At 42.4% G+C, this 17,171-nt stretch overlaps 1 protein-coding gene across 1 annotated transcript; it reads right to left on the reverse strand.

The window, feature by feature from the left end:
• Nucleotides 1-462: 462 nt before the first annotated feature.
• RBM17 (RNA binding motif protein 17) lies at nucleotides 463-11,128 on the reverse strand (the record flags this gene model as incomplete). The annotated part of the gene is made up of 11 exons (XM_079538681.1): nucleotides 463-566; nucleotides 695-767; nucleotides 1,266-1,364; nucleotides 1,742-1,815; nucleotides 2,487-2,638; nucleotides 4,201-4,342; nucleotides 6,652-6,708; nucleotides 7,594-7,691; nucleotides 8,753-8,919; nucleotides 9,557-9,673; nucleotides 11,006-11,128. 11 exons carry the CDS (start codon nucleotides 11,126-11,128, stop codon nucleotides 463-465), a joined length of 1,206 nt encoding a protein of 401 aa, XP_079394807.1.
• Between the last annotated feature and the right edge of the window lie 6,043 nt (nucleotides 11,129-17,171).

The raw sequence follows: 17,171 nt of genomic DNA on the forward strand, positions 1-17,171 counted from the left end.
CCCAGATCACTTCGGTGTGCAGAGATGGAGGACTGACAAGCAAGAGAAATATCAGGAAAGAGAAGCATAATAGCACACAGTCCTCTTCCAGAGCTTCCCACTTACTGTGGATGCCGACCAGGAAACTGTGAAGAAGCACCAGAACAAGGAAAACAGGAATACAGACAAAGCATTTCCTCAGCAGTTGGTTTTCAAAATAATGAAGTCATGGATGAAAAGTTCAAAAAACCAAGGATTCCCAGAGCAATAAGCAGAATTGTGCAATTCAAAAACACACAGACGTGAATCTTAATTTCAAAGGGTTTTATATTACAAAAAATGAAGTCACAATGAATGCGAAAAATCCATTCAATGAGGCTTGTTTCCAGTCTGCTAGGAAAGCTACTTTCTCTTCTTTTTTCCCAGCCTACTGCTGAAAACACGATTGCCAAAACAGTGACACCTCGAGCTAGATTTTTAAAATCAAACTTGCTCTGCCAGATCCAGTACTCTGAACTTGTCCAGGTTGTAGAAACAAGCCTTCACCACTCGGCCGCCAAAGTATCTTCCATTTAGATCCACAACAGCTATAATTGCAACAAAAAACAGGTCAGCAAGCAGCAATTCAGTGACTAAAAATTTGAGTCTAATGACTGAGACTTTGATCTCTTTGAGGTGAACACTGAAATTCATACGACACAGTTTAGTAACCTACCTTTAATTGCAGACTCAACCCGTTCAAACTCCAAAAATATTCTTACAGCTTCATCATCAGGGGCACCAGGAATCTGAAAGAAAACCCAAAAACAATAAAAAACAAACAACCCAGCAGATCTGATTAGAATAGCAACAAAACCACTGTTCTATGAAGTGCTTTTTTGCAAAAGTAGAATGTAAAATTAAGCCAATATAATTCAATTCTCCAGTTGCCAAAGGGAGGTTGAAGACTGCTGAACTTGGGTCCTGCTTCTCTATGGAAACCTTTCAAATCAGCTAGGGTGAAAAGTTTCAGTAATCTAAACTTACAAGCATCTCAAAGTAAAAGATTAATTTAGCAGGAGGAACTAAAAAAGGTTCCAAAAACACCACACTCAAGGACTTTGCTATTTCTGACATTCAGAGTTTGCACTTTACAAAAATTGGAAACAGAATCACAACACAACAAAGGACCCTTTGAAATCCTCTAATCTATGCTGCTCCTTCACAGCAGCAGTGTGCCAGTCATGAAAGACAAACGGGCAGTTCACTTTTGGAGTAGCCAGAATGGGAGAACGATTCTGTCTTACCTCAAAGATGACACATTTCCCAACCTTGCCATATTTTTCACATTCTTCCTTAGTTTCAACTTCTAGATCTTCATCCACCTCACCTGCACCCACCATATTCTGAAAGTTTAAACAATAAACCTAAGTCATTGGATGCAGCCTGCATAGATAATAATGTAGATAAATCACAGATGCATGCAACTGTGACTATGAATAATTTAAGCTATTGTTTATCAGGTCAAGAATCATTTTGTCACGTTCCAGAGCCCAGGCAGTTCCCTAATACTAAGACACTGTGACATGGTCGCTGCATAACCTAAGCTAACGTTGATTTACAGTCACAAATTGTATCAAAGGAAAGCATACATTTTCTCCACAACACACAGAGCACCACCTAGGTGCAGTTCAGAATTGTCCAAACTGCACAGAGTAACAGGAATGCAGGTTTTAGCATTGAAATCAGTTGTGTATGGTGGAAATACCGAGACACAACTTACCCTTAGTAAGACCACTTTAGTTGGGCATTTCAGTATCTCAGTCAATGGATTAGAATCTGCTTTCTTGGTTGCATCTGCTAGGAAGAGAAAAAAAAGTTAATCATGGAATCATTTTAGACTAATGCTCATATGAAGGCTTTAATCAGCTTTTTACTGTTAGCAAACAGTGAAACAAAGGCCATTAAGTATAGCTTTGTACAGGTAGGAAGAGATCTTGTCGCTTCTTGGAAGGACAGTATGCACAAAAATCACTGCTACAAAGATCACAGACAACGTGCTATTTCCTTCAGGGAAATCATTCATGAGTTTAAAACTGCATCAGATCCTCTAAGAATTAAAAACCAGATCTCCTGACTTCCAACACTTGTGTTCAGGCAGAAGTGCTGTTCCAGTCAGTGGAGATGCAAACAACAGCAGGGAAATGAGGACATTATCTAACGCACATGATAGGGAAAAAAGCCAGCAGGAACACAGCACTGAAGTGAATATACAGGTAGAAGGTTACAAACACTAAAGAAGGACGGCTGATAAGGGAGGATGAGCTAAAATAAAATAATTAATAGATCACTTTAAAAGAATGTTATAAAGGGAAGTTTCCACAAAAAAGAGCATGAGGCATTGTTCCAATTAAGCAGTATTTTCTGCTAGAACTAATAGCTAACAAAAATCCAGGAGCTTCCACTGAGCACAAACTATTATTTCCCACTATCATTTTCACAAATGTATTGGTGCAAGACAACATTACCTTTCTCTGTAGCATCTCCAACAATTATCTTGCCACCCCTCTTGCTAGTTTTCTCTACAGAGAGTGCTGTGCTCAGCCCCTGTTCGTGCTTTCCCAGCCCTTGGCCCTCTCTGAAACCATACTTCTGCATGATTTTATGAGCCACTGTCCCTCTGCAAAAAGGAAAAAAACATAGGTTAGTAAAGGTTTCTTACAACAGTGTTGTCACTGCATTTCTCCAGAGTGTGCAAGTGCTCAAAAGTTGCCCACACTTTTCCAAACACATTCAAGGTTCTAGTAGCAGAGCAAGTCACACATCATGCCAAGGTCCATTTAGTCCAGTTTCTGATCTCTGTCAGTGGCTGGTATCAAAAGCCTGAGAGAAAAGGTGGAACCTAATGTGGAACCATCTGCTTTCCACATTAGATCACATTATACTACCTACTGTTTTGAAGTCTGCATAAGGTCCAAAGCACATGGTTTTGCTAGCACTTCCTATGACAAACCTGGATATTCTCAGTATTAATTGACACAGCTCTTCTTTCTGAATTTTCAAGAGCTTACTCAGGTAATAATCTCCAATCTATTAAAAATACCTTCTTCATTGGCATTTATTTGGAGCACATACCTGGCTAAGCCAAGGCACACAAGAAATGTCACGCTACAGTAATTCACACCACAGTAAATAATCTACACTAAGTCACCTCCATTCTACCAAGAGGCATTTAAGATTGCACAGAAAACACTGGATCAGTGACTACATGACATATACAAAGGCCTGGCTACATAATGCTTGAAAGCTGAAACATTAAGCCACAGGATAAACAGTAGTCAATTGTATAGACAAAACATTTTCTATAGCAGCACCTCCTTCAATGAAGTGAAGTTCCCAGTGCAGTGCTAAATAGAGGAGGCAGCAATACCTCAATGTGTTCCCTAGTACTACTTCAGTTCCATGGTTTGTTGCTGTTGCTGTTTGATTATTTTTTTTTTAAACACTGCCCAGAAAAATGACGTTTCTATTGAAAAATGGATTGAAAAAGCTGTCTCCAAAAATAAATGCAGTGTAACAGTGTAATAAACTACGCTTTTATGGCTGCATTTCATCCTGCATCCAGTTTGGATCATATCAAATCTGCACTTCTGCAACACCCAGTATGACCGAGAAGAGAGCACACAGCTAACCATGACACCTTTCAAATGAGGTCTCGGGGCTATTTTTAACTATACATTTGACTTCACTTTGCCACCCACTGTAGAAACACAAGCATCACACACAACAAGGACGCCAGGCAGAAAAGTAAACGGACAGATTTGCAACCACAGCTGCTCCCACACTCGTGCAAATATGCTTTGAATTTCTGAAGAAACGAACTACAGTTGAAATAGGCACATAACAAAATTAGGACAAGGCTGGAAAAGAAACCTAGTGGAACTGACAAGCCACCTTTGCTTTCCTGCAGACTACATTAGCTTGGATTGTACAACCCATAAACACTTCATGCTGGAACGTGGCTTCAGAACTTGTCTTGAAAACACAGCTCTCTCAAATGCAGTTCTCTCATTCAAGTCAATCCACTGCTTTTTCTGTATCCTGTCAGTTCTGTCTACATGCACTCAGGCTAACCATATACACACAATGTGTTATTTACTTTACTGAAAACTATTTTAACTTTCCATTCCTGTCACCTTCTAATGCTTTTTTCCACCAAGTGTAAATATGTCAAACATTTACCCCATGTTAGCAAGGAATGAGTTGCTAGGTCCCGTGGGGCTACGAGGTCTGTCTGGCTCATCGTACACTGGAGGAGGAATGGCTGCTTTGGAAGATGGTGCCCGAGGTCTTGACTCATCCTCGTATGGGAACGATGCTACAGCTGAAGAAAAGAGACATTTACTTTGTCACTAAAATATGCTGCATGTTACAAATACGATGCTTTCAATTTCAGCTCATTTAGAGAAAGATCTCTATCACAGAATCACAGGGTTGGAAGGGACCTCAAGGATCATGAGTCTCACTTCCTCCCTGCCACAGGCAGGGCCACCAACCCTAGATACTAGACCAGGCTGCCCAGGGCCTCTACTTGCAAACTGTACCTTTTCTGCTTTATACAAAAACATCTTTCACATAAACCCAAACCAGAAGAACGTTTCCTATGCACGCAGAGCTTTAACACCCCCTTATCTTCTTCCCCTTGCCCCTAGATTTAAACTTAAGAGTTATTCTGGATTTTTGTCATAGAACAAATCATGAGTTTACATACACATTGTGCATGTCTAAGTCTGTAACACATTCATTAACTTCTTACTTATCAAGCTGAGAAAAACATTAAGCAGCCACCTGCACCACAGTGAGTCTATCCAGACAGGGGACAAACAAACCCAACGTTCCATTCATCAGAACACAATTGTGACATTATGTCAATACACACATCTTAGGCCTAAAGGACTGTAAAGAAAGCATACTGTACACTTACACAAAGGAGAAATCAGTCTTCCTAAAAAGAACCAGCACAACTCGAAATATTTATACAGATCTCTCTGATAACTTCTGAACTGACACAGCATGGCAATATCATACAGATTAGATTACTATCTTCCACTGAGAAGTCAAACTGAAAAATGTAAAAAAAAAAAAAACCCACAACAAAAAACCTACAGTACACTGAAGAAAACACACAGAACACACTTTTGAGTGTATTTAAGGCCTTTTAAACTGAATTTGTTTCAAATTATCTTACTGTGAACTACCGTTTATATCTTTCCCACTATGTCATACGTGAAGTTTGAGAACACTGATGAGGAAAAAGAAAATACTATCTAGAATCAGAGCACCTCAAGTTGGAAAGGACTCACAAGGCTTTGAGTCCACCTCTCGGCTCCACCCAGGACCACCCAAAATCCAAACCCTAGGTCTGAGGGCACTGTCCAAACATCTCTTGAACTCTGGCAGCTTGGTGCCACCCTCTGGTGCAAAGCTTTCCCTAACAGCCCCTGCCCCAGCTCCGTGCTGTTCCCTCTGGCCCTGCTGCTGTCACAGAGCTCACTGCTGGCCCCTCTGCCCCCAGTGCAGAGCTGTGGGCTGCCACGAGATGGACTGAACTGCTGCTGCACTTCTGCTACAGCGCTGTTTTCTGAGGTTTTTCCAGTCTAGCTTTGGGTATCAAGTAACCAGCAGCACAAAGATTTCTTTGTAAGCTCATCTCACAGAGGTCTCCCCTCAGGATATTTCTAACATTTCCAGCCTATATTTATTTTTCCTTGACTCTACTCAATCGCTCCTAATTATTTACTCAGGACAATTTCTGTTTCTAGTGTTTACACACTTCAAATGCTTTCATTATTACATCACTCACTTACTCTGCCAACCTTCCATTATTTTATTTTAAATCTTCTTTCAAATAAAATCTGGAAAATCCTTTACGTGCACAGCTTAATTATTTTTAAGGACATAAAACAACGAACAGCACATTGTGTCACTTAAAAACTTAATCAGACATACAAAAAGAGCCTTGAGCATTTTGTTCTTACAGCAAGAGTCTGCCACCTAGTGGAATACTGCGACCTTCAACCTGAGTTCATCGAGGACAACCCTTCTGCACGTGTAATTCTTCAACAGATATTATTTGCTTTATCTATCACTAGTAAAATGGAAATAGGAACTTATCTTTTGCCTCTAAAGTAAGACCTTCAACCTTTCAGCTTTCACACAAAGATGATAGCTGCTTAAGAGGATTTTTCTGAGTGTTCTTTGGTTATCCCTCAAAGATCTTAAAAGTTGCGTTTGCAGTGCCTGATTGCTTTAGAAAAGGGTCATTCATAAAGCACCTCTGAAAGCCAAGGGCAATGGAAGAATTCTCTCTTCATACCACTGAGGTTTTTCATCCACCTTTCTGCAACACCACTTCTTTTACACCACAAATGAATAACTGGACACATTTACAACAGAGCAGCCTGCTAAACCACTTCTACAGCCATACAGAAAGAATCCTTTAGCATAGAGACAGGAAACAGTATTATTATGGGTTCCCCACAGCCTCCCTGCAGTCAACAATAAACTAGGATAAGTAATCAGGCAAGAAACAATCACTTGAAAAGAATAGCAGGATGACTTTACTGAATAGAAAGCTGAGTGAGAATTAAGAAATATTACTGCTGTCAGAGAACAGGATTTTGTTGTACTTACGTTCTTTGTCCTTCTCAACCAGAGAAGTAGGTGGTGCAATTGCAGCTCCTCCCATACCTATGAGTAAAATGGAAGAAAATATGTTTGTGTCATTATGTTCTGCTGCTTGGAATAGCTGCACTGAGGTGTAACACAGCTGCTGGCTCCAAAAGCAGCAGCAAGAGTGTGAGCGATATGAATGAAAAGCACATCAAAGAAGATCCCACTGCAATCACGTGCTGCATGTTGTTTCCAGTCAATATATTGCACAGAATTTCAAAAGTAAAGGCTACAAGGGAAGCAAACCTTCAGTCCTAAAACAGTTCAATTAAGCCAATACTCTGCTCAAGTTTGACTACACTTACATAAGAGAATGGTACAAAGCCCCTTCCCTATTTTAATATGCAGCATTTTAAGGTAGCCACTGACTTCCAACGCAGAGCCAATATTTTCCATGTCCGTGTCAGAAATTTACTTTTCTAAAATAAATCAGACCTGAATTATTCACTCAAATTGTTGCTGTTGAGAAGAATGAAATTTCATTTTGTTTGTGCTAAGGTATCATCCCAGCATGTATTTTGCTAACTGGTTCTAAGAGCATTCAAATCACCAGCAATGGTAAGCACCAGTAGTGAAAGCTCAACAGTGATTCTCGTGGCTTCATTTTATTCCACGCTTTCCTTCTCTCCTGGAATTCCACACCGTGCATAAAGGTAAAATAGGTATTGACAAACCAGTGGAAAGCCACAAATAATTGAGAATGCACCTCCTCCAAGGAAAAAAAAAACCACTGTATTAAAATAGTGATAATGTAATAAAATACTGGGTTTACTCCAATGGCTCGAATGTTAACAGTATGCCTCTCAGCTAAGAGAAATACAAAATACATTAAACCAGGACTGTGACCATATCCTCCTCCTCCCTGCATTTTTCTCCTATTAAGAAAATAAACAGCTCTCTTACTTCTTTTTCTTCTCTCCCTTTCGTAATCTTCATCTTCATCAGAATCTGGATCTGGTCTTCTTGAAAACCCACTGGCTTCATGTCTGTCTTTACGTCTTCTAGGAGACACAGCAAGTTAGGATAAGAAACAATTCAAGTCTGCTTTAACTCATGATACTGCCTTTGCCCTGTGAATTTAATGGCATTTGGCCAATCAGATTAGCATTTTATAATGTGTTTTCCATGAAAGTGAAAGTAAACACCCTTTTAGGGTTTTTTTGTTGTTGTTGGTTTGCTTTTATCCTTTTTTTTTTTTTTGTAAAATAGAAAATGGATTCAAAACAAGATCGTTTTCCACCTGCAAATGAATCAAGGATGAAGTATGGAAATGAAGAAGCCTATGAATAAGTGTAGCCCAAGCTGATGACAGTGACTAACAGACTATAATGGGAGAGGTGCTGGATGCAAGCAATAGCAAGGCAGCAGAGACATGAATTAATCACCCTGCATTGAAGAGAAATTCAAATTTCAAATTCCTTTCAAATTCCCCACCAAAGGCTATCTGAAGCAGTATTTAATCAGTCAGTTTTTAATGAAAAAAAAAAATCCTCATGCTTAAACAGTGTAATTCCACAGACTTTACGATTCGTACTACGATGAAACTGCTTATTAGTTTCACTTAGAATAAGCAAATGTAATCTTATTTCCTGGCTGGCAGATGTCTTACCATCTATTTCAACAGAACTTTGAATCTGCATTCAACCTTTAATAAGATCAAAGAGATTTCTTATTCCACAGAAAAAGCACTGAGCTACTTAAAGATTTCTTTTGGCCAGAAACAAAAGAGAAATAAATACAGAAAGTATGCTTCAACTGAATGCAGAACATGAGGTAACTGGCAACTATGCTTCATAAAGGCAGTGCTAGCTACGCCCTTAAAACTGGAATGAATTCACAGGTCAGTGTGAAGTACGTGAAAAGAGAAAAGATGATTTATCTCTGAGTGTTGAAAGCATTTCTGATGTCAGGTTATACTGACATGAAACACTTCAAAAATAATCTTATTTGCTAAACCTAAAGAAATTTCCTGACACTCTTCAGGGGGATAAAACCAAACAGACGTACATTTAACAGCCTGTTCTTCACCTAACTGCCAATACGCCACACATTAATGCCTTACTTTTCTCTCTCTTCTATTTCCTTTTGCCTCTCCAGCTCACGCTGCCTCTGTCGTTCCTCTCTTTGCCGCTTCACCACTTTTTCATAGTCATTTGGAAACATGGGATCATACTCATCTGCCAGAGGAATCAATACATCTCCTGCAGAAAAACCACTAGGCACGGGATCCTTGAAAGAGAAAAAGGAGAACGGGGACGTCTGTCAGCTGAGATCATAGAATCACAGTCCTGGGCAACCTGTTTCATGCGTCCTTGTTTGAGTAGAGCTGTTGGACCAGACGGCCTTCAAAGGTTCCTTCCAATCACAGTTGTATCACTGTGATAACCATTTGTATCATTACACAAGTCCAGTTCCAACACTGGTGCAATTACAATTACCTTCATTATTTACCTGACCAAATCACCATTTTGCAAAGTATTTTGAAGCTGTCCAGAAGAGATATGATAAGAGCAATGCTTTATTTTAATTGTACATTCAACAGGATGCTTTCATGTTGTACAGAATCATAGAATCACTAGAATCACTCAGGTTGGAAAAGACCTTAAAGATCATTGAGTCCAACCTACCTAAGAGACCTAACCATACTACCCTAAAATTAGCATCACATAGAAATCTGTAAAAAGCTGAAATGCTCATTAATTTAAGAACCTCTGAGTTGAGATTCCAATTCTGGAAAACAATCGGTTCTTTTAGCACTCGGAAAGACCATTTAAAAATAAACTGCAGATGGCTGCCAAAATATTCCAATTCAGAGACATCTGTTAGCAGATGGAGCCTATCTGCTTCTTGAGTTAATGGTTCTTACCTTTAACCCAGCTGCTACATGAGGCGGTGTGTCCACGATCTGTCTTTCATCAGAAGAACTCCCTCGCTTCAGGTCAATCACTGGAGCAAGTACTGTTGTCTGCTTGGTTCTCTGACTCTGAAAAATGGCCAAAACATAAAATGCCTAAAAAAGCTACAAAAACCGTTTTCTATCTTTTGTTTCCTTTCTATAAGATAACAAAATAGCACACTTTCCTCTTTTTAAGCAAGAGAGACTTTGCTTGTGCATGCACTAAAACACACAACTAAAATTCACAGATAAGTGAATGCTTTGCACCAGCATGAAAAGCACACATTAGAAGCTCAGGGGATCTCTTCAGATCAGGTTGAACCTAGCAGATTTTTTTTCAAGAAGGATCTTAAATCTATTCTGAACACATGCTTTACCATCCAGTAAAACGTATCGATGTATACTCTCCATTTTTCAAACTTGCTCTGTTCTATTACTGCTGTTCTATTTCATAGAATGGGTTGAAAAGAACCACAATGATCATCGAGTTTCAACCCCTGCTATGTGCAGGGTCGCCAACCACCAGACCAGGCTGCCCAAAGCCACATCCAGCCTGGGTATTTGCACACATACAGACAAAGAAAATACCTAACACAGCAGCCATTTCAAATTTCATTCCCACACATTGCTCCAACTAACAGCAAAATCCTGCTGTCGATTTTAGCAGCGTAAATCAGCATTAATTCAACTGACAAATTGCCATGTCTCAGTAATCATTTTCTATCTGTACCAGTATTTAAGTAACCTCACTCTAGACCCTACAGATCACAACGAATGTACACATATCCTGCATGAATCAAAGCAGAATAACAGTACTGTGTAAAGCCACGAGATGAAATACTGTCGCAATAAAAGAGCAGAAAACAGCTCTGTTGCAGTTTAAGCTCAAGGAATTGGCTTGCACTACTTCTCCCTTCCATGCACATGCACAGTTTCTCTAAGAATTTCTAATACACAATGATTTGTACTTTAGCACCTAAGGCCCTTCAAACAGAAAGCATAAATCGATGCAGATATATAAGTAATAACTCTATAAAGAATGACCAGAATAAGCAGCACTGACAACTTTCAAGAGCAGCACGATCTTTACTTACACGTTAAACAAGAAAAAAAATAATTAACCTAATTATCTTCAATGTTAAATGTGAAGATCAGCTTTTGGCTCAAGTAGCAACAAGATTTGAGGCTCACAGCAAACACCAATTCTTTGTTATTTTCATCTTGCCATACTTCCTTGAACAGACCTGAAGAAAAGGCATCTTTTGTGCCTCCCACCTGTTTTGTGAGGCCCCTTGCTAGAAACCCACAGCCAACAGGACAAAATCACCTCAAATCTGTATTATAAGGTCATGAACTCTCAATGATCTGAGCATGAAAGAATATTTAACAACAGGAAGCAAAATTAGGAAGAGTCCATACCTTTGCTTGAGTCAAAGCTGCCTTCTTCACCTGCAGTTGAGACTGTAGTAGTTTGAAGTTTTTAGACCAGCCTTCTGTTTTGGAATCGCTGGTCTCAACTCCCAAGTCATCGTAAAGTGACATTTTTTCTTCAATTTAAAACTGGAAAACAACAACAAAAGGTAAATCAGATGATGTCACTATGCCCAGTGCCCAGCTGCTGCTATTTCAGGTATGTCTGGTCTTGTAGCCTTTAAATTTTAAATATCCTTTTTTTTTTTCCAAGCCAGAGAGAATTCCAAGCGATAACACTGCTGGTTTTTGGGGTTTTTTTTGCTGCACAGTAGCAGACATACAGGACCTACAAGTAAGACTGTGCAAAAATAACCACTTTAAAGGCAATGAGTACTCTTCAAAAGTTGATAGGTGTTAAAAACATCCTAAGTTTAAACTTCCAGCAGTATATATCAATCATTTCAAGCTCTGAAGTTGCACTGTAACCCAGACCAACATTTGGAGATTTATAATGAAATTCAACATCAAGTGCATCACAATCCTCAAAACTTCAAGATCCAGACAGAATTATTCTCTGTTGATGTTAAAATTGATACGCACAAACATACCAACACTTCATTCACCTGCTTAAATACTGCTACTTTTTTTGCCTCTCTGCACATTCAAAAAGGGTATCTTACTGTAATTCTATTTGCCAGAGTATTTTCACAACACTTAAAGGCCTTCCAAATACACAGGCATACATTTATACAAAATTAGCAAAACAACATCAGCAGCAACGCAAAATGAAATATATCACCTTGTGTGTTACTTCATCTAGCATGAAAGGCAGAAGGAAAAATGTGAATATAAAGAGAAATCCACCACCTGTGGAACAACCTGTAAGGCCATTATTTAGTCTCAATGAGACCTGGACTATAGTCTCTCCTGCCAAGAGCTTCAGTTTGTTAATTTACTGCAATATTACTGATGAACAGATTGCAGTGAAATTCTACAGATTCATCAGCAAGATCTTGCTTTCACAGATCTGACAGGGAACTCAGCATATAGGTGTTCTTTGCTAAAGATATATCTGAGATGCATTTAAACTTAGGGGAAAAGTCTCAGGTAGAGCTGACAGCAAGCCCCAAAGGGGTCACACTCAGCAAAAATAAAAGGCAAACAAATGAGGTTTCATCTTGCAGTGGAATAGGAACAGCCAGGGCTTGGTAGAACACAGTTCACTGCAAGATACTGGAGAAGACAGGATTATTAGGGGGTTACTGCATGTATGGGCACAAGGAACACCATACATACAGGAATAAAGCACAAGGGAACTAGATGTGGGCAGGGTGAGAACAAGGTTAAAAACGAATTCCTGACTGCCGCAGGGAAGCGCAGTCTGTGAATCACAGAATGGCTTGGGTTGGAAGGATCAAGTTCCAACCCCCTACCACGGGCAGGGCCACCACACAGATCTGGTATGAGACCAGGCTGCCTAAGGCCCCATCCAACCTGGCCTCGAACACCTCCAGGGATGGAGTATCCACAGCCTCTCTGGGCAGCATGTTCCAGCACCTCACCGCTCTCTGTAAAGAAACTCCCCCAAACGCCCAATCTAAACCTTCCCTTCCTCAGCTTAAAACCATTCCCCCTTGTCCTATCACTGTCTACACCAGTGAAGCAGGAGTTCTGCTACTCCGAGGCAGATAGCACACACCTGGGGTACGTTACTGGACAAGTATAAATAGACAGGACTTTGCACCTCCAATTTGAAGGGGATGGGCTGCAGCACACCGGGGGCCGAGGCAGCAAACACAGAGCCTGTAACCAGCCACGCACAGCCTGCCCCGCAGGCGGGCAGAGGGCCGAGGCCGTGAGGCACACAGGCCGCGCAGCGGGGCTGAGGGGCCCGACCCCCCCCCCACGCTAGGCCTTCGCCCCTCTGAGAGGAGCAACCCGCGGCCGAGGACCCGCTCTTACCCCACCCACCTCTATGCCTTCCCTACACGCACCCTCGGGACGCGGAGCGGGTTTCCCAAGCGGGGTGTGCCGGCCGAGGCCCGCCGCCCGCTGCTCACCCGTCACCGCGCCGCCGCCATGAGCCGGCCGCTGAGGCAGCCGGGAACGAGTCCCCCTCACGGCGTCTGCGCCTGCGCGCTGCCGCCCGTTCCACTCGGCCAATGGGGAGCCGACCGCACCGCGGCGGCGCCGCCGTTGTAGCGCCCCCTGGCGGCTGGAGGAGGGAGAAGCATCCCTCGCCTCGCAGAATGGCCAAGGTTGGAAGGGACCTCAAGGATCAGGAATCTCCAACCCCTCTGCCTCACGCAAGGCCACCGACCTCCCCATTTAATACTAGACCAGGCTGCCCAGGGCCCCATCCAGTCTGGCCTTGAACACCTCCAGGGATGGACGAGGCATCCACAACCTCTCTGGGCAGCCTGTTCCAGCACCTCTCCACTCATAGTAAAGAATTTCTCCCTGACATCCAATCTAAATCTTTCCTCGCTCAACTTCAAACCATTATCCCTTGTCCTGCAGTTATCTACCCCTTCCAAAATTTGATTCCCCTCCTGTTTGTAGGCTCCCTTTAGGTACTGAAAGGCTGCAATGAGGTCACCCTGCAGCCTTCTTTTCTCCGGGCTGAACAAGCCCCGCTCCCTCAGCCTGTCTTTGTAGGGGAGGTGCTCCAGTCCCCTGATCGTCTTTGTGGCTCTGCTCTGGCCCTCTCCAACAGCTCCCTGTCTTTCTTGTACTGGGGGCTTCAGACCTGGACACAGTACTCCAGATGGGGCCTCACAAGAGCAGAGTAGAGGGGGACAGTCACCTCCCTGTCCCTGCTGGCCACCCCTCTGCTGATGGAGCCCAGGATACCATTTGCTTTCCAACTGCAAGAGCACTCTGCTGGCTCATGTTCAGTTTTTCATCCATCAGGACCCCCAGGTCCTTCTCTGCAGGCTTCTCTGCCTCCATCTTCCCCTCCCAGTTTCGCCCCAGCATACACCAGTACGGAGTGACCCCTCCAGAGACAACCTCAGTCCTGTCTCCTCCCATCGCTGTGGCCTCGGGGAGGCTGCTTTCTGATGCAGGAGGAATCACTGCCATTGCTGACATCCCTCTGCAACTGGAAGCCTGACAGTGGAGCCCACTCCCACCAACCGGAGTGTCCCCAGTGCAAAATCCTACACAGACAGAAATGAAACGGTGTTTCTGGGGCTTCTGGCATGGTCAGGGCACTTGGTTAGGACTGCCCAGTGATGTTTTCTGGAAACAATCGAGCATGGAGTGATAGTCCCTGCAATTTCACAAGATGCCATTGACTCTTTTCGGAGCCACGCTGAAGTTTGAAGTGGAATTAGGAATTCGGTCGGCAGAGGGCAGGGCTGCATTCGTTCCCAGTGCGAGCTGCGTTTCCCCGTACGTGGTACCACATTTCTCCATCCTAATTTCTTCAAAGATCTGTGGTAGCTTATGGAGTGAATGATCTGTCTGACTGGGCATTCAGCTCACCTCCAAACCTTCCACTCATTATTCAGGGCCTTCATTTTGACTGTTGGCTTATAGTGGGCAAATGGATCTCCAGCCCATAAAAGACAGTTTCAAATCAGATGAGGTGAGATTTCTAAGAACTGCGGCCACTCGCACCACATGACAAAGTGGTGGAAATAGATAAACACACAGTCCTGTCTGCAGAAGAAAGCAAAACACCAAAGCAAATATTGTCATTTCATCCTCAATATACTGTGTGCACTATCTATCTCTTTATTGATCAGAAAGGCTTTATCTCCAGTACTGCTTTCATCTGTGATACTGTGCCATCTATTTCCTTATGGTTATATGAAAAAGTAATGCCAGAGAGTAAGGCTGCTGCTTTGAGAAGAGCTGTTTCCAAGTTCTGGACTCTTCCCCTGCTATTTCTGCTGTCCCCTGCTGAGCAAACCTTTCTAGGCAGTGCATTTCCAGATGGATCTATTTTAATAATAGCAGTGAAAGTGAGAAAGAAAATGCTCTTCAGTTTATTTAATGCATCTCCCAAGTGGTTTTTTTTTTTTAGGATTTGGACTAGATGGCCTTCAGAGGTTCCTTCCAACTCTAAGGATTCTATGATTCTATGATTTAGGAGGAAGTTTTTCACTCAGACAGTAGTGACACACTGGAACAGGTTGTGCAAGGAGGTTGTGGATGCCCCATCCCTGGAGGCATTCAAGGCCAGGCTGGATGTGGCTCTGGGCAGCCTGGTGGTTGGTGACCCTACACATAGAAGGAGGGTTTGAAACTAGATGATCATTGTAGTCCTTTTCAACCCAGGCCATTCTATGGTTCTATGGTTCTATGATTCTACAATTCTATGATTTCCCCTTGCCCTAGAAGTGCCTGCATTTTTAAAGGAAGGAAATGATATGAAGCACATTTCTGTAGCTCTGTGAAAGAAAGAAAATCAGCAGGATACTTGAATGCTGATTTTACAGAGACAGAATCCCATTGAGAAAAGACTGGTATCCTATGTTAAAGGAAGGAATCCAATGGTTAATTGCATCAAAAGGTACTGAGAAGAATCACTGTAGATTGAAACACTGCACCGAAACAGCATAGCGCAATATCATAGCATGAAAGTCATCAGGAAGGGATTAGAGTGTGCAAAGGTAGAAAATGCAATCATAGTGGGAAATTTCAATTCATGCTAGGCAGACTGGGAACAAGTCACAACAGGGAGGGTAACGATTGAATTATTAGACCTATAAATAACTGCCTACTAAAGCAATGAATCAGAGAAATCGCTAGAGAAACAAGTCTTGGTTAAGTAAGTCTGGAAAGTGCATCTAATGTGGATCAAAATGTATCTGTCCCTCTTTGCAGGAATACCCACAATATACTTGTATGCACCTGCATAGGAGATGGGCAGATGACAAAATCCTTGTTAATTTCAGGAAAGCATGGAGCAACTGCAGGCAGGTAAAGGAATCTCAGCACGCTGCAAAGTGTGGAGGTCCCCACGTAGAGAGGTTACAGGCGGGAGCAAAAAGTGATGGAGAGACAGTGGAATCAGCCAGAAGCTGAAAGCACAAAGTTGCAGAAGGATGGCATAGAGCTGGCTGGGTGATGAGATGGCAGATGGGACCCAATGTTAATGAATGCAAAGCAATGCACGCAAGAGAAAATAGCACTGACAAAACACACACAGCGGCAGGCTCTAAATCAGCTGCTGCCTTTGAAGGGATGCTGCATTCATTGTGGATAATTTGCTAGAAATGCCAACTCAGTGCTCTGAGGGAGGCAAGAAAGCAAACAGGCTGCTGGAAATACTAAATAAAAGAAGAAGAAGAAGAAGAATACATAATATAAATGCAGTACACATATGTACTTTGAACGGCCATCTGCACTCTCGGGCATCAGTCACCCCTAAGAAGCAACAGCACAATGTATAAACTTGAAGACATCAGATGCCATGGATAAGAGGCAGTTGGAGGGGACCCAGAAAGTATCCAACATCCACAATAGTACCAAAAAAAAAAAAAAAAAAAAAAAAAAAAGGGAAATAGGGTGACCTCATTTTTTCACCCTGATGTGATCTCTAAGGGAGCGTGGATCTGTGTGCTGTGGGATGAGGGGAGGTCCTGGAGGAGGGGCTGATCTTTTACGTTGTTTATTAGGTATCCTCGAAGGACGTGAGCTGCTCGTATGCCGAAATGACATTAGAGGGCAGTGCGTCGCAAGCTTTGGGGTGTTCGTGTGGGGTGCGGAGCACGAGGACAGCAGCAGGGCACAAAAACACCAGGGCTGCTCCGAGAGGGGTCCATCGGGTTCGCAAGGTGGGTGAAGCCCATGAGATGGAGCTGTGATTTTCAGCTGAGGGTTTCACTGCCAGCTGACCCCACTGCACGTTGTGCTGTTTGCTCAGGCAGAGCCTTCAATCCATTCTGCATATTTTGCTTGTTTATTTCTTCCTTTAGGAAAGAACTGCTTGATTGTCACTGCCATCTTCCCAGTGGCATTCAGCATTGTCTGGATGGCAAAACGAAATATGAGGAGGGCATTGCCAGTAGGAATTTAATGCTGGCTCAGGAAGATCAGTTCAGGTTTGGGAAATCTCCAAGGAGGCATGACCTGAAAGAATTGAGAATAGTGATACAGAACACTTGACATATTCTTCCTTCTGCTGAGGGAACAGGTAAAAATACCTACAAAAGAATGA

This window comes from Tetrao urogallus, assembly GCF_951394365.1.
Source record: "Tetrao urogallus genome assembly, chromosome: 1".
Taxonomy (NCBI): domain Eukaryota; kingdom Metazoa; phylum Chordata; class Aves; order Galliformes; family Phasianidae; genus Tetrao; species Tetrao urogallus.